This window comes from Falco punctatus, assembly GCF_963210335.1.
Source record: "Falco punctatus genome assembly, chromosome: 1".
Classification (NCBI taxonomy): domain Eukaryota; kingdom Metazoa; phylum Chordata; class Aves; order Falconiformes; family Falconidae; genus Falco; species Falco punctatus.
Window position 1 is genome coordinate 31528004 of NC_137580.1, and position 25354 is coordinate 31553357.

Genomic DNA, 25354 nt, shown 5'->3' on the forward strand with positions numbered 1-25354 from the left:
CTTCAGCTGCCGCCTCTCCCTGGGCACCTGACAGGCTTCCTCCAGCCCATGGGCCGCATGCCACAGGGCTGGGCAATGGTTGCCTAAAGCTCTGGTGAAAATCTCACGCGGTGCTTCTGTTTCCTAAACAAACGTTTATAATGTATCATGGCTAGAAAGGATGTCAGAAATAAGCGTAAGGAAAGTCTACATGTGGGTCTTGGGCTTTAGCTGCCCAGCCTGAGTGCCAGCACCTGGCCATGCCAGTGTGGGAGACACCCGAAGGTGCCCAGCCTGCCCGCTGTGCCCTTGGGCTCTGCCGAGCCTGCAGGGAGACCTGCCTCATCCCCGCAGCTCGTGTGGCCGCTGCAGCCTGGCATGAGTGTCCAGCTGCTCTCCCGGTAGTGGCAGGTTCCTGGCAGCAGCCTGCAAAGGCATTTGTAGCTGCTGACCCTCAGCAGTTGCCACCTGCCAGGCCAGGTGGGCTGGAACGGGCTATGCGCATCCCAGGTCTGTCTTAATAATGAGTTAAACAATATCTTACATCATCATTACTTACAACTTCATTAACCAGCCTTGTTTTGCCTTGGAAAGGACTAAGCTTTCCCTCACAACCAGCCATTGCGCCTCGGCTGAGCTGCTGCAATCAGTAGCTGCAGGGCAGCATCTTCCTCAACTGCTTCTAGGCCAGGGCTGACGGTGAAAGGGCTTGAAACTCATTTCAGTGCAGTCAGAAATATTAGCTTAAAAACATCTTTAGCTGTGGTTTAAGTGGCTTTGCACCAGTGTGACGTAGACAGATTCATGTCATTAGAGCCTGAGAGAGAGTTTTAACGGCTGTTTTTTAGGGTCTGAGGTATCACATCCAGATGGTGTGAGCAGGAGATTGAGCCACGGGGCTCCCTTCTGTGTGCTTCTGGCAGGGGTCCACAAACTACGTCCCGCAGGACGGATACAGCCCCCCCAGGGTCCTCAATCCGGCCCCCGGTATTTACAGACCCCCCCACCTCCCCTCTGCCGGGGGTTGGGGGGGAAACCAAGCAGCCGCAGGTGACTGCCTGCCACTGCATCCGCGCGCCGGCCCCCTGGTTAAAAAGTTTGAGGAGCCGTGTTCTGGAGGAATACTGCTTGACCTGTACTCAGGTGAAGTTTTATTGCGCTCTTGAATATGTTACCCCTGCCTGCTCAGTATGGTGAGGCATTAATTCAGGCTCTGCACCAGCAGCAGGCACAGCCCTTATTTAAGCACAGCAGCTGTGTGGCGCTATATGCATCTCGTTGAGTGATGTAAATGCAAGGAATTTTAATCCACTTAGTCCTTCAGGGGAAATCTATTCCTATGTGCATCAGTAACAGGACCAGGTAATCAAATTCTCACTTAATAAACTAATTTACTAAGCTGAAATACTAATTTTGAAATCCCAGCATAATTAATAAATAAGCTAAGAAAGTTCAAGGAGGTAACATGGAAAAACTGATTATTGACCTCCAAAGCCTAGCATTAATACTTATTTTCAGCTCTGAGGATGGCCATGCCTCTGTAAAACAAAGAATGTTTCAAGATTCTGAAACATCAGGTTGTAACTTTCACTGCTGTGAGTGACAGGTGAGGAAATGAAGATAGGTGTCATCAGTTTACTTGCTAGGAAAAACAACTAGATGTAAAAGGTATAAAACTGAACTCATCTGTCTGCAAACTCTTTTGACTTATCTGTGAGAATTTCTGGATAAAATAAGTTTTAAAAAAGAATAGTAATAGAAGATCAGAAATAAAAGTTCTTTAACCAACTGTAGAGAAACCTGAAGTTTCTCTTAGTCATTTATGCTAACTCAAAAAACTGAGGAGAGCTTGCTTCTCAATTCATGGAGAGCACAGGGAGATCAACTGCCCAGTTGTCCAGCAATGCACTTCTGATTTACAAGTTTTCTGACATTTCTGCTCTTACATGCATATGTGAAGTTAGGGCAACAGTGAGCACATTTTTTTTTCCTCTGTGTATTGGGAGTTAATGAAATATTTGCCTACATTTTCAACTGAACAAGCATACAAAGTATAGTAGCTTTGCATGCTAGTTCATAATAAAATTCTGCAAAGAGTTCACATGAAGACAGTATCTCTCCTCGGTATTTTTTTTTATTTTCATTGAGGAGGATTATTTGTGTAGGAACTTTGCCTGCTCAGACAAGCACATGGAAATAACCAGGGCATGCCACTAAGCTCCACAGCTCAGTGTCTGTAAGTCCAGAGTTTTACATTGCAGCTGCTAGTGTGAGAGTAAGCCCTTCCCTCTTGCCTGGCACAGTCCTCAGCAGCATTTTCTTTTCCAGTTTTTGGGAGAACCTGTGGACTGCCACAGGGATGGCAATCTCACATTGCCTTTGGCAAGTATGTTATTTATCAGGACTGCTTGATATGTGGGGACTCAGGCTTGTTACATTACTACTGGTAGCACAACATGGTGTCTGGCTGGACACCATGGTGTTTACCGTTCTGTGGTCTGCAGGGACCACGTTCAGCCAAATGGCAGGTTGTGGAGAGGGACAGAAGATGTGACACCTTACTGGTAAGAAGTGTGAGTTCTCCTGCTCCTGGGGAATATGGGGAGATGATACATCAGGTGAGTTTCATGTGCAATGCATAAGACTTTGCAGGTCTGCAAAAGCCATCCGTATCTCTATAGGTCAACAGGAGAAAAAATTAACGTTGGCTACATATGAAGAATTTCCCGGAGTTGACTACCCCTGCTCCAAACCTGCCTTTGTTGCTCTCTGCATGTGCACATATGTCACTCTTCATTCCCTGTTTTTCTAGACTGTTTCCAGTCTGGTTTCCATCCTCCTATGCACTAGGTTTCTCTTTGGTCAGTTACATCTCCAGTATGGGCAGGAAAACTTGTAAATACCAATCAAAGCTAAAAAGCAAGGTGATATAAAGAGAAAATCTTTACAGAATATCACTGAGGGCTATTAACAGCTTCTTGTGAATCCTTACCATACCCAGTGAAGCAATCTCATGCTTAAGTGCCTGCTTCTCTTTTGTTTCCTTACAAGGACCTTACTGCATAGCAGCTTGAGAAATGCAGGGTCATTGTTAAAAAAAAATAAATCACTTGAATGACAGGCATTGGCAGAAATCTCAACCAATTCTTTAGCCTGTCCCCCTGGTATCACATGACTGGCTTAACTTGGTTCGTGTGATAAGTGCTTGACAATTACTGCTTTTTTGTCATGATTTACTTTTAAATTATAAGTAACCAACTGCAGTACAGACAGTGTGGAGTGGGTTTATGATGTCCAGTACCACATACTAGAGGCAGCTTGATGGTTTTATCAGAAGGTCTGGTGTAGTTTTTCTGTTGTTTTGGGGGGGTTGGGGTTGGTTTCTTTGTGGTTGTTGTTGGTTGGTTGGTTTTTTTGGTTTTTGTGGTCTTTCCCTCTCTTCATCTCAGTCCTACACCCTTGAACACCAATTCCCTTCTTCTTTGTATTCCACCTCCATTTACAGCTGCAGTGCTCTACAGTGTTACAACTCTCTTTAACATGTTTTGTGTCAAGTTACTGCAGTTAACTGTACCTGATGCTTGTATCCCAAGTGTCTTTCATTTATCTGCCACTGCAGGTCTGGAAAGCGTCAACAACTTGGCAAGGGAAAGGAAAAATTACAGTCAGTATCTGATATATTTCAGCCATACTCTCTCCATCTTTCCCCTGGTGGGTTTTTGATTGAGGGGAGGATATGACACAACAGATACATCATACTGTCATATTTAAGGCCACATGAGACAAAATATATTTTAATGCTTCCAAATTATTTGGAAGACCAGTTTATTTCCTGGAGTGTAAAGGCAGTCAGTAAAAAGGAAAAACATCCAAAGGATGCACTGAGTGCCTGGAAGCTTGGCTTTTTCCATACACTATGTGTGGACCAGACAACGCTATCTGCAGGTATCACCAAAGGAGGCAGTTGCCTGGTATAACAGAATAAATGATGAGGGAAGTCAACAAAATCCCAGCAATGTTAATAAAATCCCAACAGTCCCAATCCCCAAATCCCAGCAGTCAAGAAAATCCCAGCATTTTCAGTCAGCTGCTCCCAAGACACTCTTCCCCTAAGCCATTCACAACACTCATGATGTCCTAATCCCATCTTCATCTTTCATTTTCTTCCTGCTAGAAGTGCCAAGTCATGAAGTCTCCTCTTAAGGCTACTTTCTCTGCTGGGGGAACAGGGGTGCGGAGGGACTGGAAGGAAGATGCTGCCCCTTTACCTGTGCTGGGGGCGGGTGCATTCATGCAGGCAGTGCTGGCAGGGTAAGGGAACAAGGTATGGTGCAGAATAGGATTAAGTATGCAATCATTGTCACTTATTACTGTAGAGAAGCCACGTACCTTTCCTTGACACCCTGAATAATAGGGAGTTAATGCATTCCAGGTGGAGCTACATATTGCATTCACCCTGATAATGTATCATAAATATTGTGTAGGTCTCCAAGTTGTTCCTTCTGTTTTTGTCCTACATGAGACACTGCCAGGAGAATGACAGCATGTGCAATCCCTAACGGCAGACTGGGTTGTATGTAAGGATGGCTGTGTCCCGATCAGCCAAGTGCCACAGAAACCCAGGTTTAAAAAGAAACAACCACCACCACCCCCCAAAAAACCTAACAACAAATTTGTGTGCCAAAACAAAAGGATAAGATATTAAAGGCGAAAAAAAACCCAGACTCAAACAAAAACGACACACATCCTTCCCATGCCCGAAGTGCTCTGTATTTGCCTTCCTTCAGACAGGAAAACAGGGCATTTTTATACCCTCTCAGGTAAACTGGATTTTTGTTGTTGTTTTGAATTTTTTAATCTAAAAATCTACTTCTTTCCAGACCTTCATTTCTTCTTTCTCCACTTGGAACCATTTTAACTCAGGAGAGTTTAAAATCCATAACCCTGATCCTTCGTCTCAAGCCATTAGCAGAACTTCTCTTGTGATCTAAAGCATCAGGTTCAAACAGCCACTCCCTGGATTTCTCATCCAAGCACATTCTTTCAGAGAACATCATGTTCGGTCCTTTGCTTAGTGTGCTCACTCTTTATATTAAACTAATGTATATTAAACTTTAATCTCAGTTATGGGTCAGTCCTGCAAGTTCACCTTTATAACAGCCACTGCTTTCCTTGTGCAGTCAGAACCATGAGCTGATGACAGAGAGGCATGACAAAAAAGAAATTTCTGTCACTGCCTCACCCTCATCAATTTCAAGCTTTATTCAAATTACTGCACAAAAAGTGACAGTGCATATTTTGAGAAGTTTCAATACTTTATTTAAAATAATCAGTATCTGTGGAGTAATGAGATTTTTTTGCCCAAATACCACTGATGCAATCTGAAGAATGTAGAAAGCTTAGGTGATGTACTTTCACTTATCAGGGAAGAAAACATCTCTTATTGCAGACTACTGTTCATGAGAAGTAATATATTTTATCTAATATGTGGCTGAACTTGAGAGCTAGACTTTGACTACCAATGACATCACGGATTATCTCTCTAGTACTAGGAGTTTCACATTGCTTCAGTACTTGATTTTAGGTAATTTCCTTCCAGACCTTGGCTTTGCTTTAGATAGGTATAAGCCACATCCTAGAGAGGATCATGTATGTCAGATCATAGTATCTATTACTGGTAATTTTTTTAGTAGCATTGCTGAGTCATAGCAGCGACTGTGAGTTATCAGTTATGTAAAACAGCTAGCATGCACAAAGTTCCTAATTTCTTAGTGTTATTAGATTTAGTCCATTATTCATGTGTTTTATTATTAAACAAGTAACATGGGCTTTAGCAGTAACATTCTGTATCATTTGAAGAAAAACACATGCTGAATCACAAATACAGTTTATTGCATAAATAGTGCATAAACTGAGTAGCTTATGCACTTGAAACATGGGATATATTTTAGATCTTAATTTTAAATTGTATATTCACCTACCAGCAAGTCTGTCAGGAAATTTACGTAACAGTTATATGTATCCAAACCTTCTAAAAGACAGGACTCAACATTCATGAGCAAACATTTTCCTAATACGCACATAACAGCTTACTTTAGCCACTTCTTTTAAGGTTCTTACAAACTTTAACCAATTGGTTTGTAAGCAAGAAATCTAGTTAAAAGAGCAGTCTCAGGAGATTCTTAGTAAACATCTACAGGTCAGAGTTTATCAGTACATAGATATGCTAGAGTAAGATTCTGTATTCTTTTCAAACCTATTGATTTCAGTGAGGCTATGTGATGTAAATATAAGCAGAACTTGGGTTTTGTCTGTGACACGAAGTATTCCCTTTTTCAAAATATCTAAAAAATATATGTGGTGGGGGTTTACATCTACTATTTAAAAATATCAAACCCTCTGATTTTCTATTTATGTATTACAGAGTATTGAGCATTACTCCACTGAAATAGCTTCTTGAAAACATACCCTACTTATTGCAGTAAGGGAATTTGTCTTCTGTTGGCAATGTAATAAATGTTTTAAGGTAGTCTGTTATACTTTTGTTCACTGCCTGGAATATATACAATTTATTGCAGAGTCATGTCAGTATGTGTTGCAAGTCTTCAACAACCAGCAGGTCACCTTGAATACGTTATTTAGTGTCTAAATCATAGCCTTCCTCTCCTTAATCATTAAGAAGTAGACCTATAAACTTAGTGGAAGAACAGGGATCTCTCCTTGGGTATCAGTTCTAGGCATTTTTTATTTTTCTGATTAAGATTTGATGACAATTGAAGTGGATTAATGCTTTTCTATTTTTTTAATATGAAGGTTTAGTAGGCTGACTGGTTTCCTTGTTTGTTGTATTTTCAAACAGAGGATTCATAAGTGAAGAATAAATCAAAAGGAGCTAGAAACTCTCGAGGGTTTTTGTAATTCTTTCCTGATGGTTATGTAGTTGGAACATAACCAGATACCCTAACTGTTAAAAGGAGCACTCTAGTTTGGGTTGCAGAGATCCTTACTTCCATTACAAGGATTTTTCACATATTTTTTACCTTGACTTCTGTTTCCTTAAGCTGATGTCTGCTCAGAAAAAAAAAAAAAAAGACATTAAAAAATTATTGCTTTGTTAATTAACAGGTTACAGGGCTGAATCTTGTAATCTATATTGCAACATGTTCCAAAAAAGACCAGGAAGGAAAATTAGAAAACATTCACAAAGATCATAGTGCTAAAGGGCTGAAGAAAGGTTGGAATTTTTTGTATTCATTGCAAAAAAGAAAGTGAAGAGACAAGTTATGAAGCTGGTAAAGTAGTTTAGCAAAACTCTACAGATTTGCCCCAGCCGAGGCTATCAGTCAGTAATATGAATGAGGAATCATATAGCAATGTAATTGGATGAATATGTAATGTCAGAAGGATAACTGTGATGCATTAGGCAGCTAAGGTGCTGTCTAAGAAATATTTTAAAGCCAGATTTTCCCCAGTCCAGCTCCAGGAGTCTACATGCTTGACCTGAAGATTGTCAGTAGCTTGCCATAGTCCATCCTCCTCATGTGGGATGCCTCCCTACCTTCCCTAGTGACTTTTATCATTAATCACTTTTGTTCTTCATAGGAAGGACCCCTGCAGCCAACATTCCTATCCACTCTTTGACAAAGGACACATTTTCTAGAGAGATGGGATAAAAGGTGCTCCCAGCATTAAAATACTTAATTGGAGTCATTCAGCAGTGGAAGGACTCACCTTCACTTATGAAATTAGATTACTAATAATGGCAGCATAATAAAGGTTTAGATCAAAGAGGTGACACATAAGGCTGTCCACCCATAGGTACTGGCATATGGGAAAATAATAGCAAGAGATGACACTGATTCTTTGAAGGAAGCTACTTTCAAAACATAGTTAACTTTTTTTCCCCAAATATAACTGTGAATGTTTACAACAAGAATATGAATGGGGCAAAGACTTAAAATACCCTATAGAGCAAGTTTGATAAGGGATTCAGAGAAGAAAATGTATGTATGCATATTGATTTTATAATCAAATATTCACTTAGAAAAACATTTTGCTTTGGCATCATTATGCAGTGGTTTCGGACACCAAAACCTCCAAATATCCATAGCCATGCAATGGTTTTGACTTCAACGAACTTTAACTGTGACATGAGTTAATAAACTTTATTATTATTATTATTATTATTAGTTGAAATATTAAAAAAAAAAGTATCCTTATGCAGTAAGGTACTACTAGCTTTTATAACTTTATCCAAAAGTCTTTGAGATCTAACTATTTATTTACTCCTTAGAAGTGGAAATAATACCCCTGCTGAAAGTACTGAATACAGCTCAGTTGCATGGCCTAAGGGATAAATGCTCCAGATTTAAGGTACTATTTGCAAATACAGTTTTGGTTAAGTTGGCTTAAAGGAGGTGAAAATGCACATAGGTAGGAAAGGCAATAGCTGAAGAAGCACTCATGAGGATGCATCAAAGAAGGAACAGAGGAAAAGAAGTCATTATCATGTCGCTAATTGAATGAGCCACTGTGTAATGAACAGGGTGCCAGGAAAAGTGTAAGCGAGGAAAAATCCTGGTTTGTTCTCATTCTTCTGTACTCTTCAGAGAAATAGACTTTACTATCTTCTTGATCAGTAAGCTGGATATCATCAAAGAAATATCAATTTTATTGACAGTTTCTGCTCAAACAGCATTAAATCTGGAAAGCCTTGGATAATTAGTAACACGTCAGATCAGAAGAACAAAAGTTTAGATTAGATAAAATTGTATATGACCTACCACACACTCTTTCTTAAAACAGAAGATCAAAAATTATTTTTAACCATTTTTAGCGTGATCTGATTTTTCAGAATTGCTTTGAATATTTCCCACAGAATCCAATTTTAAATTTCCAGCTTTCTCTGTATAAGGTCTGGTAATGAGATATTCCAGTATGAAATGACTCAGTTTAACAGCTAATGAAATAAATAGTACTTTACTTTTTATTTTGCTAGAGCATTCCCATTTGACTTCTAATAAAAACTTTTATGAGCAGTCATTGGGAATTAAGTGAAGACTTTGGGGAGGTCTGTCTTCACAAAGTATAAAATTGCAGCTGACACTTCTGGCTTTCTAACTGAAATGCTAATGAAATTTTAGGAGATAAGATCACTGTGAGATTATGGTTTGAACAAAATTGTACTTCTGCTACTGCTGGGTTTAAAACCAAAGTGAGTGAGAGTCAAATCTGGGAGCATTTCACTAGCATATCACTTAAAATATTATGAAAACCCTTTACTTGCTCCAGCAACTTCTCTAGGCAAAGCTTGTAAAAATAAAATACTAATTGTTGCTGACCTTTTATCATGGTCTCCTCAGAAATACCTTTCCTACTTCAATTGTATCGTTTTCCCCATATTGTAGGATTGAAAAGTGGATGCATTAGAATAAAATAAAAACACTGGGAAGAAATAAGGTATCCGAGAAGTGACACGGTAGCCACAATTTATATGATCTATGACTGTTTTGCACTGCTGTGTCTGTACAAAGCATGCTTAATGCCAGTGCAGTTGATTACAGAAAGGTCCAAACCACTATGGATGAAACTGCAAATGTGAGTGCAAGATAGTGACTTCAGACACACAAAAAATTATTAAAAGAAATCATCCATATCAGTTGCAAATTTTCAAGTGTTTGTTAAATAACATTTTTGTATGTGAGGATTACATCCCAAAGATCCAACTTCTGATACGTTTCTGATTTATAAGCCTCTGGATATTTAGGAATACCATAGCATCCTAACTGAGTCTGGCGCTATCAAAAAGGGAGCGTAGAGAATTCAGAGCAGAATTTGTCCTTGGACTTTTGTTTCTCCTTTCTTTTGAGAGCTGAGTCTTCTCCTTGGCAGTTTTAAAACAGTTTTGTAATGTAAGCAAAGATTAAACAACGAAAATTAATTTAAAACTTGCATGCTTTCAGTCACATTAACTCCCTGCACAATGTAATGTTGTATAAACACGAGCAAATAGTCCAAACTACAGCAATTGTTCCCCACAGGGTGTTTTCTTAAGAACTAAATAGACAAAAGCATGGCAAGTAAGGCCAATAATACTATTGTTTAACAGCCCATCTGTGCTGGAACTCTGCAAATTATTATTTTCAGTGTTTCAGTGTTGGAATAATGTTTTGAAATCACTCTGTATGGGAATACTATCCAATACTGCTAGTGCATCTCAGCACAATAGTTGAAATAAATCATGTTGTCACTATGGGTTTGACCTGCCTCTCTCAGTTACTCAAAAAATTGTAACTGACCGTTTTCTACAACCTGTTATTAGACAGAATTATACATATCAATGAAATGCAAAGATAATTTGTCTTATTTACAAATAAAAATAAACATTCCAGAAATGAAGACCTAGGACAGAACTTCAGCCAGGGTAAATTGTCTTAGGTCCCAAAGGTCTCCCTGTACCTCATCTTACTTGGTTCAATAATTAGTCCAAACTGTTCCTAGTTAGCAGAGTTCCAGTTAACTGAAAAAATTGGCCTGGAGATTGTCACTGTAAAAGAACAAGAGTCAAACAATAAAATAATTAATTGTATACAATGAAACACATAGCCATGAACCAAACTTAAAATCTTACTTTCATTCTGGTAGCCCCAGAACTTGAAGGCGACAACCCATCTTTTCACTGTCTGAGTACCCTTCCGTGCAAAATCACAACAACAGAAAACGCGCAAAATGCTAGGCATCAGGCCATCTTTTACTCTTCTCTTTATTAGATCAAAATCCTACTTGGCTTAAGTACTTTCACGGAGGGAGTATTGTGTGGGGGTTGCTGGTCGGGGTTTATAGATGATAGTAGTTGTCTTTGTTGTACCAGTAGTAATGGTAGAAAGGTCTTCTAAAGCAGAGACATTTTGCAATATATTCTAAAATATTTATATATAGCTCTGGATATCTATTTCATAACTAGATACCCTACTCCAAATACATTATTTCCTGTGCTCTTATTCATTACCCTCACTTCATGGTCTGAATTTTCTCAAATTACTAAAATTCATACTCAGAATTCAGTTGTTGGTAAGAGACTTAGCCTATTAACTTTGAAATAAGTGAGGCTACATGCTTCTCTTTAGTTACTGAATAATAGAGAATTTAACAAAATATAACCAAATTGTATGTTCAATTTCTTGTGCAGACTTGTACAAATTTATGTCAAATCAGATGACTTCTGTTCACAGAAAGTGTATGATTCCTATAAAAACAGAAGCTTTCAAGAACTACTGTTGTTGGTTAAATTAATTCTTCTTACGTAAGCGTAATTTTCAGTATTTTTCTGATGGACACGCTTGCTACCCATAGCTTAGGTTCCCTTACGCCAAGGATTATAAGATTCTTGGGAACTCAGATGTCAATGAACAAATTTCAGTAGTATTACCTTTAAGGTATTTATCATATGTTACAGAAACTGATAGCCCTCCAAAAATGTAGATGTCAGATCAGATGTCATGAAACACAAAGTAGCTTCTCTCCATACATAATAAGACACATAAACTTTGGAATCTTTAATTAAAGCCCTGGCTTCAGTTATGCTGGTACCAATTTATCCAATAATACATCAGCTGACTTCCTCTATTTCCTCCCTACTAACTGCACAGCCAGTCTCTTAATGACTTAGTTGGTGTTGTTAAAATAATATCTCTTTATCTAATTCTGTGGAAATGTGAAGATCTATTTGATCTTAACGTCATGAGTATAGGGTGGCTTTCCTTGAGAGCAGAGCTGTCTGACAAATATAGCACCGGCCCAAGTCTGAGGAGACTGCCTTCCTTCTCCTGACTCTTCCACTGGCCCACTGAGTGGCCTGTGCCAAATAGTTCACTTTCTTGTGCTTCATCTTTTTCATCTTTAAATTGAATTCATATCAACTGCAATTAACATAACTACCTTCTTTCATATACTTCTGAGAGATCTACTTATGGGAAAAATAGTAGTGACTCTTTGTTATGTGCTTAACTGGAATCTTTAAAAGACAAGATGACAGGTCTTGGTTGTTACAGGTTGGGGTTTATTTAGCAGTCTGTTCTGGTTTTGAGCTTTATTAAGGAGTTGAGTAGTGTCAAGAAAAGTTGTACCATTTTGTTCTTGGCATTATAACCAATGGGGCCGTTTCTGGTGGCAGCCACTGATGTTTTTACCTGTTTGTTACAAACCGTGTCACGACTGTACCTCAGAAGACAGGCTCAGGCGACTGGTACCTTAGAGCATGTGATGGATTTTGACTTTGACTGATGCTGCTCTAGTATGCAAAAATATGCTCAAAGGAGCCTATTAATAGTACCAACACCTGATGGTGTTAAGATAAACCAAAAAAGGTCACCTCTTGGGCCATGTGTAAGTTGGCATGTGGTCCTAGCAGCCACAATGTAAGGGTGTGCAAGGCTGTTTCCTTCCATCTCTAGCTTGAATCCTGAACTGTTTTTTCTAGCAAACTAATATATTCACAGGGCGAAGAAAAAATCTAAGGCTGTACAACCCAGTGTATGGCCTAGTAAAGAAACAAGCAACTTTAAAAAATATCTATGTTCCTCTTCACGGGTTAGTATTAAATTCTCATAAGCACATACGCATCCGTTATGTAAGCCACAAAAAGGAAAAGGGTCGGCTTCAGTTCTTCAGCAAGCATTGTTATAATTTCTGCCCTCATTTTTAAAAATTAGTTAGAAGTCTAGGTGTATGGAGAGAGGAGATGAAACTGAGCCTAGATACAGGCCAACACTGGCTGAGAGAGAAGTGCCAGCAGGAGTTACAACAGGCACGATAAACCATGCAGGAGGAATGAGCGAATAATGATTCATCCCAGACCTTACTAAAGGTATCTTATTGGCTGTCACAGGGTGTCAGGAGGATTTTTATGTGATCTTGTGTTATACTGGACAGACTATTTACACATATTTCTTTGAAGAAGTTTCCCTAAACTTTATACAACACTTGCATAGCAATCTCTGGAGCAAAAATGGACTTCTGGCTGTTCTTGCATCCAGAAAGCACACAGAAACTTTAACATGATTATGAAATCGGACCTGAAGACTTACAGAAACAATATGCTTTATTCGTCCTGTTCATCAGCGAGCCTTGAACATTGTACAAAAGTCACAGCCATCACCTGGGAGGCCTCATTTCTTCTCTTCTGAGGAAGATGGTATGACAGGCTGACTGGATGTCCATGAAGGCATCAGGGCCAGCTGTAACGTGTCTCACAGGTAGGTCAGGTGGATGATACTGCAAACATCCAAAAATCTCAAATACTATGAATTGGCACTCCAAAAGAAAGAAAAAAGTGACCCCCAAAATAATTTAAAAGATACCTTGAGAGATGTCCAGATGGATCATCTATCAAGTGGAGTCTTCCAGGCATTTCTTAAACTACATGTCACAGCACTGTCATACATGACCACTGGAGATGCACTGCAGTGGCAGAAAGAGCACTTTGTTTGCCTTTGACCTCCTCTATATTGCTGAATACTATTTCAGAAATCATTCATGGTACAACAAAGCGCTCTGAAGTAAATTTCATCCTTATTGAATTCAGATGAGTATGCTATAAACTGGTCTTAATTGCAGTTACTGTGAGACACTGATAGGACTCAAGCTCAGATCACCTTGGAAAAGCTTAAAATAAATGTGTTTCTGAGAATTTTGTGTGTTCTCCAAGTGTGGTCTCATCCAGATCTCCCTGTAGTTTGTATCTGTGTAACTCCACTGAATCAATTGCCTAATGCCAGCATAAACCTGGGAAATGAGAACAGAAGTAGACCATGGCTTCCCATATGCACTTCTTCTCATTCATGTATTTTATTTCATTTGCCAGGACAAAAAAGACTTGGCAACAAACCCAAAATTATTTGTAGGTTTGACACAAGATAAAGATAAGCTTTTCAAAATTCATTATTTTACAAGTGGAGTTTCTATTTAAAATTAAGTAAAGATCTTTGTCAGATTAATGAAAAAACAGAACAGATGCTTATTCTTCAGGAAGAAGAATGAGACAACTATAAATTGATGTGGTTTGCTTTTGGACAAGAAAAGCAATATACACTTAACATGAAATGACATAGCAGAGCAACTGTTTTGGCTGCAAAGCCAGTGTGTTCAGTATTTGACATTATAGAGGAAAAAAAGGATTATGATTAAAATGAAAAAAAATTGAAATGGCAGACTCTTTTGTTATTATGGATTAACGAGCCTCCTCTTCTTTGAATACAGGGAAAAATATTTCTGTTTACTTTTCTTTAAACTGTCTACACAGCTACACTATGGTACCTAAATTATTTCTTAATTAACAAAACCATATTTTATTAATAAAAGAAGTTCTTGCCTAAAACTTCCAACATCCCAAATAATGCATGATTAGGTTCAAGTGGGGTAGACGTTCAGGATTTTGTTTCTCCTAAATAATAAAAGTACATCTGTGATTAGCAAACATTTAATTAAAACAGCATCCTTTTCCTCTCGCTTAAAGCTTGCAGGGAGACAAGATGATACTGATCTGGGTGGAGAGTGATCTATCATGCAATTAGCTAAATGGAATGGGAAGAAATTATGTGAAAAAGACAACTCAGAACTGTCCAAACATTAAGATTATTAGCTGTACATTTGAGTAAATCTATGCAAAAAAATGCCTAGAAGACTCCAACTCTTTGATCTACGTAAGTTTCATGCAGAAATCCACTCCAAAAGGGGAGTCAAGAGTTCATGGTAAATTTTTACTCATTTAGTCTGGCAATTTAACCAGCAGACGCTGAATCCAGCTCAGCCCAGGACCAGATGGTATTCATCCAGAACTTCTAAAGGAAATGGTAAAATTATTAAACATGATGTGTCATCTCTTGCTTAGAACTACATTGTTGCCAGAGAAAAAAAAAAATGCAAATGTGATGCCAGTGTTTATAAAAGGCTCCAAGGGAACTAAACCCTTGGAATTATGAGCCACTCTGTATGCCTGGCACCCACAGAAAGGAGAGCTGGTGGAGACAGTAATAACAGATGAAAATCTCTGGACACAAGGTCTGCACAAATTTTGTAGAGGAAAGCTACACCTTACAGATTTAGAGAGCTGGACATGTGAACCAGCTGATCCAGTCTGTTTCAAATAGTAACTACACAGTTACTAGGATTTGCATGCGATAGCATTCCCTCACTCATTCCGCACTTGGTTTTGGTTGAAATTAGTACCCTCTGGAGCCAGTCATAGCTCAGTACTTACCCTCAACCCTTCACGTCTCTGCTCCATGTGCTACCTCCCATCGCTATGCTCTCCGCTCATTTGCCACCTGCACAGTATGCCTCTATGCCAAGAGGCTTCACAGAGCAGGCTGCACCCACGGCACTTTGGTCCATTTTGCATTTCTGCTGACTACATGAATCCTCTGTCTGTGGCTGATGGCCTCGTTGGCTTCAGCCCTCTTGCATGTGCTTAAGAAGCCCATCTTGACACTGTAGTGGGCCCATCCCTTGGGAGTGGGCTAGGTGAGGGGCTCTTACCGTCTTGAGGAAGCTGGTCCTTCGCACGGTTGAGACCAATGTGAGAGACATGCGCTGGCTTTATAGTGTTTGTTGTACTGACCTGCAGCCCGGGCCAGCCTCAGAGCACACTGCTCTCTGACAGTTCCTTTTCCATGTGGCAGGGTCATGGCAGGCTGTTATACACACAGCCTGGCACTGCCACCATCACCACCAGTGGGCTTGCATTGGGAAGACATAATGGCAAGGGATGAAGTCGTCTGCTCACGTGTCATTCAGGACAATAAGCCTGACAAGTGTCATCTGAATTTGCACATCCAGAAAAAGTGAGCTGCAATGTAAACATGGCTCTGGGCTACCTTTGCAAAAGTGGAAAGGAAAGGTCTGATTTCCTTCTGTCACCAGCGAAAAAAAAACATCAAAAAGGCACTCTCTCCTTAGGCTGGCAATCAGAGGCAATTACTTGGAAACCAAGTTTGTGGCATCCATAAGCATCACGTGGACACAGAGCCAGTGAGCCACAAGTGCCTGATGATTCAGTGGTGGCGATGCTGGCAAAGGTCCTAATAACTCAGGAGAACACATGCTGAGTTCTTCAATGACATGCATGCATGTTTCAGGCTTTGTGTTTGGTTTCTTTAGCTGAAAACATTGTTCCCTCGTGCTGTGGGCACAACCCACATCACTGAGCTGCTGTATCAGTTCGTGGTTTGTTTCTTCTTTCCTTTTCTAGATGGAGATTCCTAAAGCCTGGGACGTTTTAACATGTGACTATCCATGTTCACAGGTAGTCCTGGAAGACTTGTCTGGGCTGGGGGAGCAGAGCTGGCATGGATATGCTTGCCAGAAAGAGCTAGGAGAATCATGGAAGCAGGAGTTCAGGAGCAATTTTTAACGTCATGGATAAGGAGACAATTGGTCTGGAGTGAAACAGGAAACAGCATGATTAGAAGACTGGAAATAAAAATTAGGAATGAAAAGTAGGAGTGAAAGGCAATTATGAATGGAGCCCCACAGGAAGCTATGCTGCAGCTGTTCACCTCTTTCATAAATGCTCCAGGAGATGGGAAGAGGGGTGAGGTAAAAGAGCTTTCTGCTGATGCTAAGTCATTCAAGGAGAAGAGAAGCAAAAACTGACTTTGAAGAACTGCAGAAATCTCTTTATGGTAAAAATGGGAGAGTAAAAATCACTGCAAAGCAGAAAACAATTATAATTTTTCACGAACAGTGTAGGGCTCTAAACTAGATATTACTATGCAGGAAGGAGATTACTGAATTTACACTAGGTTTTCCCATGAAAATATCAGTTCAATTCTCAGTAGTCATCAAAAAAGCAAATAGGATTACAGGAATTATTAGGAAAGGAACAGGGGAAGTAACAACACAGAAAGTCAATATGCCATTATTTAAATCCTTCGTTCATCTATATGTGTTAACATCTGTGAAAGACTGTAGAATAACTAGGAAAAATTTTAGACCTGGGCCATGATGCTCATGGAAGGTATGAAACTACCTGTTTACAAAGAATGAATAACCAACCTGATACTCCTCAGATATGACAAAATTGTAACAAGTATGGAGGAGTTAACTTCAGAATAATAATTCACCATCTGTCATGATACAGTGAGAGACGATAGCCCCACTGTAATCTTTCTGATTGTAATGTTCCTCCTAATGATCCCCCTATTCCTGTCTTCCCTCCTGATCACTATGCCTCCCCAAGACCTTCATTCACTCTATTTCTTCTCTTCTTTTTAACCAGGTCCTGGAGACTTCATGGAAGACTCTATGCAATCCAGTTTAGCAAGTCTGGAAGTCCAGCAGACGATGGCAAGTGCACAGTCTCAGTCTATATTTGACAACATAAATAAAAATTAATCTTTCTATTTAGTGTAATGTTGCTTCCTCAGGAAGTTACAGGAGTAAACAAGCTGTAACTCTTCAGAACACCAGCAATTAACTCCTCACCCCAAAAGTACAGTGGTATAACCAGTATAAAAACTGTAGATTAAAAATTATTTGAGAAAGAATCCAACCCCAGAAAGCAACACATCTGTCATAAATAAATAATTACGTAAATAAAAATACTGCTAATATCAGCCATTCAACACAATTGCAACTGAAAATATATCCAACTATTTATCTAATGCAGATCTAATAGTAGGTGCCAGGAATCCAGAAAGATCTCTTCCACATTAAAAATAAGCCCAGAACAACAATGTGACATCTTGCTTACAGAAAATCTTGAACTTCATTACAGGCTATTTAATTCAGTAAAGGAATTGCTAAACACAATTACCCATCCTGTGTTTTACAGTTGGCCAGATCATTATAGTAATTATAAATAATTAAAATAACTTCTTTTGACACACAAAGGTTTCTAAAAGCTTAAAATCATTCAGATTTGATGTTACTTCATGACAAAGGAAAATGCTCTAAAATGGAAAGACATCATTGAAGTGACTCTTATACAGATATGGAAAGTAGGATCAGTATCTCAAGTGAAAGAAGTGTAAAGGGCACCTTGGAAAGGCATTCGTAGGCTACACGATCTGCTGTGAGTTGGTTTGTCCTTGATTTTTCCTCTGTAGAAAATAATTTTCAAAGGAAAAAGCTGTTGTTAACCAGAAGTTTGGGCAGCTTAGACTATTCTGCATCTTGCGGTTGTCTATGAAGAAGAGCAAAAATGCAACTGAAGTTCAGTAGTCCTTTCCAAAAAGCATTCTTTACTTCTCCTTTGCATTACCACTACTACAGCAGCACCTGTCTTGACTGCCATTTCAGCTGTTTGGGATATTATAATAATTTTAAATTGCCAGATAAAATGTTCAGGAAATACTGGAATAATTACAAATAAATTCAAAACTGAAACAACAAAAAAATGTATGCATTTAATTAAATGGGCAATGTTTGTCATTTAATAGAGTGGTTGATTAATAACACCCATCAGTTTAATCATAGAAAAATATATAAAAAAATTAAAACTGAATTAGGCAGCTAAAAGAAAATTGATTTTTAGAGACATTGGTACCTAATGTTCAAGCTTAATGCCCAGTCATTGGAGAAATGGAAGCATTTTAACTTTTGTTTCTTTGATATGATTTTCTTCCATTTTGAGACTGAGTGGAAAAATAAACTATAACATGTCATTCTGGATTAATTTCCCACCAGTACATTACACCTTTGAAACTGGAATTGAGTCCTGCTGGACTGAATATTTTTTTTTTTCAGCTTAGACAGTTACATGTTGCATACACCAGTTGCCAGCTTGAGTCATTTTATCTCAGATTTTTAAAACTACAAAGATCTATTAAATAAATGGAAAAATATAATTAATCTGCTAAAGAAAAGATAATTTAGAAATTAGAACTTTAAATGTAACTTTTCAATCTACTCTCATACGTACCTATTCCCATTAATGGCATTGTAAAGCAAAGCTGATGAGACTGGAAAAGAAATCCAGGCTTTCCAGTCTCTGTATGTTACCTTTAAGGGATCCAGATTTGTAATTAGGAACCTATTAGTGCCCTGCCTATTTAAGTAGAAGAGATTTTAAATGTGAAATATGTTTTCCATTGAATTATAGCAGGGATTCATTTATAATATTAATTTACAGCTTTAGCCATAAACAAGCTGTATACTGGAAGTTAAAAGCCCATGACTTTGTGAAAACACCAGAGAGGATAATGTTTATGCATTAAAAAAGCAGAACTCAGAAGAAAGGGTTTCTTTTAAATGATCAAGATTGTTGTGTTTTACAGTAATGTGTAACTAACATGCCACAGTTTATCAGTTCATCAAGTTTGTATTCGAGTCCTTGTACTGAGAAAATGTGTAGGCTTCTGCTTTAACCGACAATTCTAATATACTTTTGTAAGGTTTGATCCAAGAACACTGAAATTAGTGAGTCTTTCTGTGACTTGCTGGAGTTTGGATCAGGCACGTACAGCGCTTTTGTGCAAAGTTAGCACTTCACCGCATGAGAGAGATGTAACAGCTCTTGTTTTTCTGAGCATACCCAGTCTTCGGTTTGCTCTGAAAAATATGAAGGTAGGAATCACTTTCATGTGAGGCATGCAAAATCTTCACTATGTTTCTTTCTTCTCTGCCCTTCTATTCAGCTGCTCTTATTATTTTAAATGCTGTTGGTTGAGAGACGGGTTTATCAGTCTCATCACTCACTGGCTGTGATTTATTGGCCATGGTGTGACAGACTCCTTTTGAGAAATATTGCAGAGATGTGAGTAGAAGCAATCTTGCAAAGGGTTAATGCTGTAATCTTTTTCTAGCCTGTTTATAATCCCAACAGTAGTCCAGTAACAGAAGGGGGGGTGTGCACGCATACGTGTGAGCGTGTATGTGCACGCATGCCTTGCTTTTCTGAACTGCCTTGTGTGTCCCTGGAATAAATCTTGTTCAGCCTGAACAGGACTCTGTGTGCTCAGTGCCCCTGATAGTTAGAAGAGCTTCCTTGCACAACTGCCTCTCTTGTGCTTCTTCTGAAGATTTCATTCAGAAATGTATTTGTTTACTGAAGGAATGGGCAGATAGTTGCACACCCACCCACTTCTCCATCAAAGCTATCCTGTGGGTACTGAAGAATGGAAATAGTTGATGTTAGCTTCCTTGGGAACGGTACGAATATTACTGCTTTCCTGTGTGATATCATCTTTGAAAATGACACTTTTTTCTGTGTGGAAGAACCACCTTATCCTTCTAAAGGTATGTATAGAAACCCATGTTTTTTTCCAGGCAGTTTTAGTTCTAGCTGGGAGTAGGGATACTATGGAAAGAAACAGCTACCCAAGGCTTTTCCTGTGAAAGAGTGCAAAATCAACTGCTTGCTGATAAGTTAGGATGAGAAACAGGCAGGAAATAATTTAGAATGTGCTGGTTTTCCAAGTTAAAAATTCAACTAGAACAAAATTTGGATATAATGGAAAACTAAACTAGTAGCAATATTTGGCACAAAATGTAAACAGTTCTGCTAAGGACTTGGAGAAACATGATTTTTACTCTTTGAGCAAATCAATAACAATGGAGTTATCTGATCTGATGCCATGCACAAATGATTACATTTGAAATTGTAGCACTCTGAGGCTGCAAAAAATATGCATGTATTAAAATATTTTTGATTTCTCTATTTTTTCTTACTTCTGTATAAAGAAGGAACTCCCGTGGTGAGTGAGTGGTGCACACTAAGTGGTGTGAGCAGAGTGTGTGTTTAAAAAGTCGTATTTGGCTATCCAAATGTACATTGTATTGCATCTGTTGTATTTTAATGTTGTGGAATTCAAGTAGGTCAGAGTAAGTTTAAGAATTTCAGCACTTCCATCAATTTTGCATTGTTGTAAAGACATAAACCTTAGTAAAACTGAATACAGAAAGGCTTTTACCTTTTGATTAAAGGATGAAACATCTAATACGAGTCTATGAGCTATATACTGTATAACTGATTTTTCCTTGTGACAATTTTCAGATTTGCATCAGATAATTCGGGTTCTGCTGTATTGCTTGATATTTCTGCTCAGCATTTTGGGGAACATTCTGGTAATTACAGTGCTGATAAGAAACAAGCGGATGAGAACAGTCACCAACATATTTCTGCTGTCACTAGCAGTCAGCGACCTGATGCTCTGCCTTTTCTGCATGCCATTCACCCTCATTCCCAACTTGCTGAAAGATTTTATTTTTGGTAGTGCTGTTTGCAAAACTGCCACTTATTTCATGGGTAAGTCTTGGAAATTTATACTTATTTTGAAGACTGACTAAAGAGATAGGCGAGAAGGTCATTAAAGACCAGTAAAAAGCTGATTGTTTCCATCTGCCATTGAACAGTTACCAAAATTATGAAGAAATAGCTCTGTAGTGCAAATCTTCATGGTTCTGTTTTCCTTGGTCTAATCCAGCAAAACACAGAGGCAGCCACTTAATTTTAACAACATGCAGAAGTGTTTTACTGGATCAGGTTGAGTGAAAAATATGTTGCATGATCGACCTTTAATGAGGAACCCAGCACATGTGCTTGCTTACCCATCACTGACAGAGTTATTAGTGGTGTTGAGATCACCCATCAGACATGACAGGGTTGTACAGTCCTCACTAAGGCCAGATTTTGCCCACAGATTATTTTGGCAGCAGTGATGCATAAAAAAGTAATAGAGTAGGTCAAAGTAGGTGTCATTTGCAGAGCTGGAAGTTAGAGCAAACACTTTCTGAGAACAGACCAGGTGTGATCAGAGCTCACCAGGACACCACAAAATATAGATGTAGGTTTTAGAGGGTGACTTTAAGAAGCATCACATTTATATGCCTTGCCATACCCCCTTTGGTTTTGGAGCCTGGAGTTTCAAAATGCCTGGATTATGTATGTCTGTGTAAGTGATTTTGTCTCACTTCCAATACTTCCTGTGCATTTGCTTGTTTCTTAAAAGAAAGAAAAAAGAAAAAAAAAAAAACAAAAAGAAAAAAAAAAACATTATATAAGTTTTTGCTACCTTGGGAGAGCCTTGGTTAATTACAGAAACCTTAGGTCCCCTTTCAACCAATGCCCTTGAGAACTTTGATGTAATGTGAAAGTACACACCTAAAGTGTGTGAATGGGAAATCAACATCTTTTTGTAGATAAAACAAATAAAACTAAAGTCCATGTTTAAACAATTATAATGAACTGGTGCCATAAATGTCATAAAACTTTGCTGAAGCATTGTCATCTTTCTCTTATTTCACACCGTGTAAATTACTTTATAAAAGAAATCCACGGAAATATTTTTGAGCACGGAGTTTTTCATTATGAAGGTGTTTTATTTTAAGAGTCAGAATGTGGATATTTCCCATTAGCAGGTCATGTTAAGAGAGGCTTCAAACAGACACTGACATCCATTACATCACCTGTGCTCATTTTTTTAATTTTAAGATGTAGGAAGAGGTATTTTAAATTACAGATAATTTGTGTGAAGCAGGCTGTAAAGATATTGGCATTTTATATTTTGATTCACATTAGAACATTCACAAAGACTATTAAATGAAAGCTTGTTCACCAAAAGAAAAATTTGTGACAGAGCTAGCAAGAAATATTTATAAACTTGAAGTGATAAACTGGGTCACCTCAGTGACAGCAATACAGACCACTGTGTTATATTTTGTAGTATATGAACAGAAGAAATGAAGGGCATTTGAAGGACAAAGGTTCTGCTTCTTGTCTTCATTTCTCCTGCTTTGTAACTCCATTAGCATCTAGTTAAAAAAGTGGTAAGATATTTAATTCTCTTGAATGAGAAAATCAGATCACCAGACAAGCAGGACACTTAAAAAAAATGGCAACAATTGAAGAGGGACTATGAACTTCAGTGTTAAAAGAGTAATTAACATAATAACATAGCATAATCCCACTGATTTCAAATGCTTGTTTGAATTTCAGTGCAGTTAATGGAGTGGATAAACCACAGCAGGAAAGACAAGAACGAGGAGGAAAAGTGTCTTCTTTTCCTGTTATCAGAATTTCACGGTTTGACAGAATGAATCTTTTCTTTTGGACTTCTGGTGTTACAGAAGCACAGGACAGGAACATCAGTGTGGAGACCCAGACCCACTGCCTACACATTCTTCACTGACTTAATCAGTGTGATATTTATAAATATTTTAGCTTATAAACAGTTTGCTATATTTTTAATTTTCTGTTTGTATACAGAAAGTTAGCCAGACTGTTTGAAAATAACATGAACCTTTAAAACAACAGAATAACCTTTTTCTTTATTTCATATATATAGGTGTCTCTGTAAGTGTATCTACATTCAACCTCGTTGCCATATCTTTGGAGAGATACAGTGCCATTTGCAAACCTCTGCAGTCCAGGGTCTGGCAAACAAAATCTCATGCCTTGAAAGTGATTGCTGCTACCTGGTGTGTTTCCTTTACTATCATGTCACCATACCCAATTTACAGCAAACTGGTACCTTTTACCAAGTATAACAACACCACAGCAAATATGTGTCGGCTCCTTTGGCCAAGTGATGTCATTCAGCAGTCCTGGTAAGGCATAGCTGACTGTTAGCAAATGCATAATTATCTGGTGGAAAACAGAATTTCATGGTAGCATTAAGCCTGTTGAAAATCAAGTATTAACCTTCAGCAAACATTTACACTTCTATCATGCTTATTTAAGAAGTAAAAAAAAATAAAATTAAGCTGCTTACATTTTGACACTTGTATGACTTTTCCTGTGTCATAGGAATGATACCCAACATGGCAATGATTCTCACACTATGGTCTGCTAAGCAGCTACTGTCACTGTAAAGAAAGCATCTGTCACTCCTCGTGTAGGAGTACTGCTTTGACCCATTTATATGTATACATAAATATTTTCAGAGAAATCCTTGATTGATCTTTGAGAAACAGTCACATACCAGTGCCCCTCTGTGTGCTGCCTTGCCTGTGAATTTTTTTTGCCTGAGGGTCCTCTGAAGCAGGGAAGTAGAATATGAGAACTTGGAGAGGTTGCAAATGCCCTTCTTGAGAACTGAACTCTTTTGGTCACTTCTAGAGAATAGGGGCAGAGATATGAGGGGAGAGACAGTGCTCCAAGCCCTACAGGTACAGGCAGAGTAAGTAAATAGTAGCACTATTAAGCAGCAATATCACTTAGACATTGCGTCCTTGCATGATGACTAAACACCTTAATTGGCACCAAGAAGATGTAAGATTCTTTCGGATACTGAAGGTCAGTCGGAACTGGGAGCAAGATTAAAGTATGCTCCACTTCAGTGTGGTGTGTCTGCAAACATAGCAAACCCGTATTAATGCTTTTGGTAGTCTCTGGTGTTTGGCAGTCTGAGTACAGCTGAGGAGGGAGGATGGAGGGTGAAATTCCCTTCTCTGCGGTGGTGTTGCAGATTCCCAGGTGCCTTAGTGAGTTTGCACCAAAGTCTCAGGGAGCAGAAGAGACATAAGCTCATGAATGCATTTAAACCAAATTATTTCCCCAACTTGTAGTCACATGAGAGAAGCTGCCTAGAGTAAGAGATGTGCAACCAAGTAAAAGCTGCTTCCTTTAGCAAAGGGATTGCTGGCCCTGGGATCCCTCCCCAGGGGCCTCTGCATGGCTCCAGGGATGAGAGCTGGGGTCGTGGCTGCTCCATCCCTGCCCACACGTGCCACGACCCTTGGAAAGTCAGATCTCACTGAAGTAGTGACTACAGTACCAGGGGCTCCTTCAAGAATCATCAGCAGCTCATTTGGCTTCTGCAAGGCCATTTTAATGTCATTCAAAGTGGCAGGGCACCCAGTGCTCATGTGGTTACAGCAGGGAGCCCCATCCATAGGCAGAGAGACCTTCGTCCCCCCTCTGACCTCTACGTGAGTGCTCATCTCCTCTGGGCCTGCAAAGGCCGGGTGATGGATGTTTTGCAGCCACAATAGCCTTGTTCCTACTATTTTTCTGGGGCAAGAAGGAGAAGAGGTGGGAAGCTTCTAATTTCCAGAGCTGTCAAAATGATGGTCCGTATTAGCATGGAAAAATTTCAAAAAAATCTTGAAATCCTGCCCTCCCCTTGCTCCACCCCCCCCCACCCCCACCCCCCCCACCCCCCAGTTCTTACCTGGAGAAAAAGGTTTTCTGGTTTTGTGCTGTTCCTTGCTCTCAGTTCATCTTTTGATTCTTTAGGTACACTTTCCTGCTACTTATACTCTTTCTTATACCTGGGATTATAATGATGGTTGCCTATGGCCTGATTTCTTTGGAACTCTATAGAGGAATAAAATTTGATGCCAGCCAGAGAAAATCTTCACAAGGTAATAATACATTTAGGTTTGGTTTGGTTTGGTTTGGTTTGGTTTGGTTTTTTAAGTTAGAGTTGAAGATACG

General features: G+C 39.0%; 1 protein-coding gene across 1 annotated transcript in view; it reads left to right on the forward strand.

Annotated features, from left to right (window-relative positions):
* Window positions 1-38: 38 nt before the first annotated feature.
* CCKAR (cholecystokinin A receptor) overlaps window positions 39-25354 on the forward strand; it is a 48024-nt gene continuing 22708 nt past the window's right edge. Inside the window, exons 1-4 of the mRNA XM_080386282.1 lie at window positions 39-20214; window positions 20972-21223; window positions 23262-23523; window positions 25154-25281. Of these exons, the coding sequence (XP_080242408.1) occupies window positions 20094-20214; window positions 20972-21223; window positions 23262-23523; window positions 25154-25281 (763 nt within the window). The 5' untranslated portion in view covers window positions 39-20093. The remainder of the gene's footprint in view (window positions 20215-20971; window positions 21224-23261; window positions 23524-25153; window positions 25282-25354) is intronic.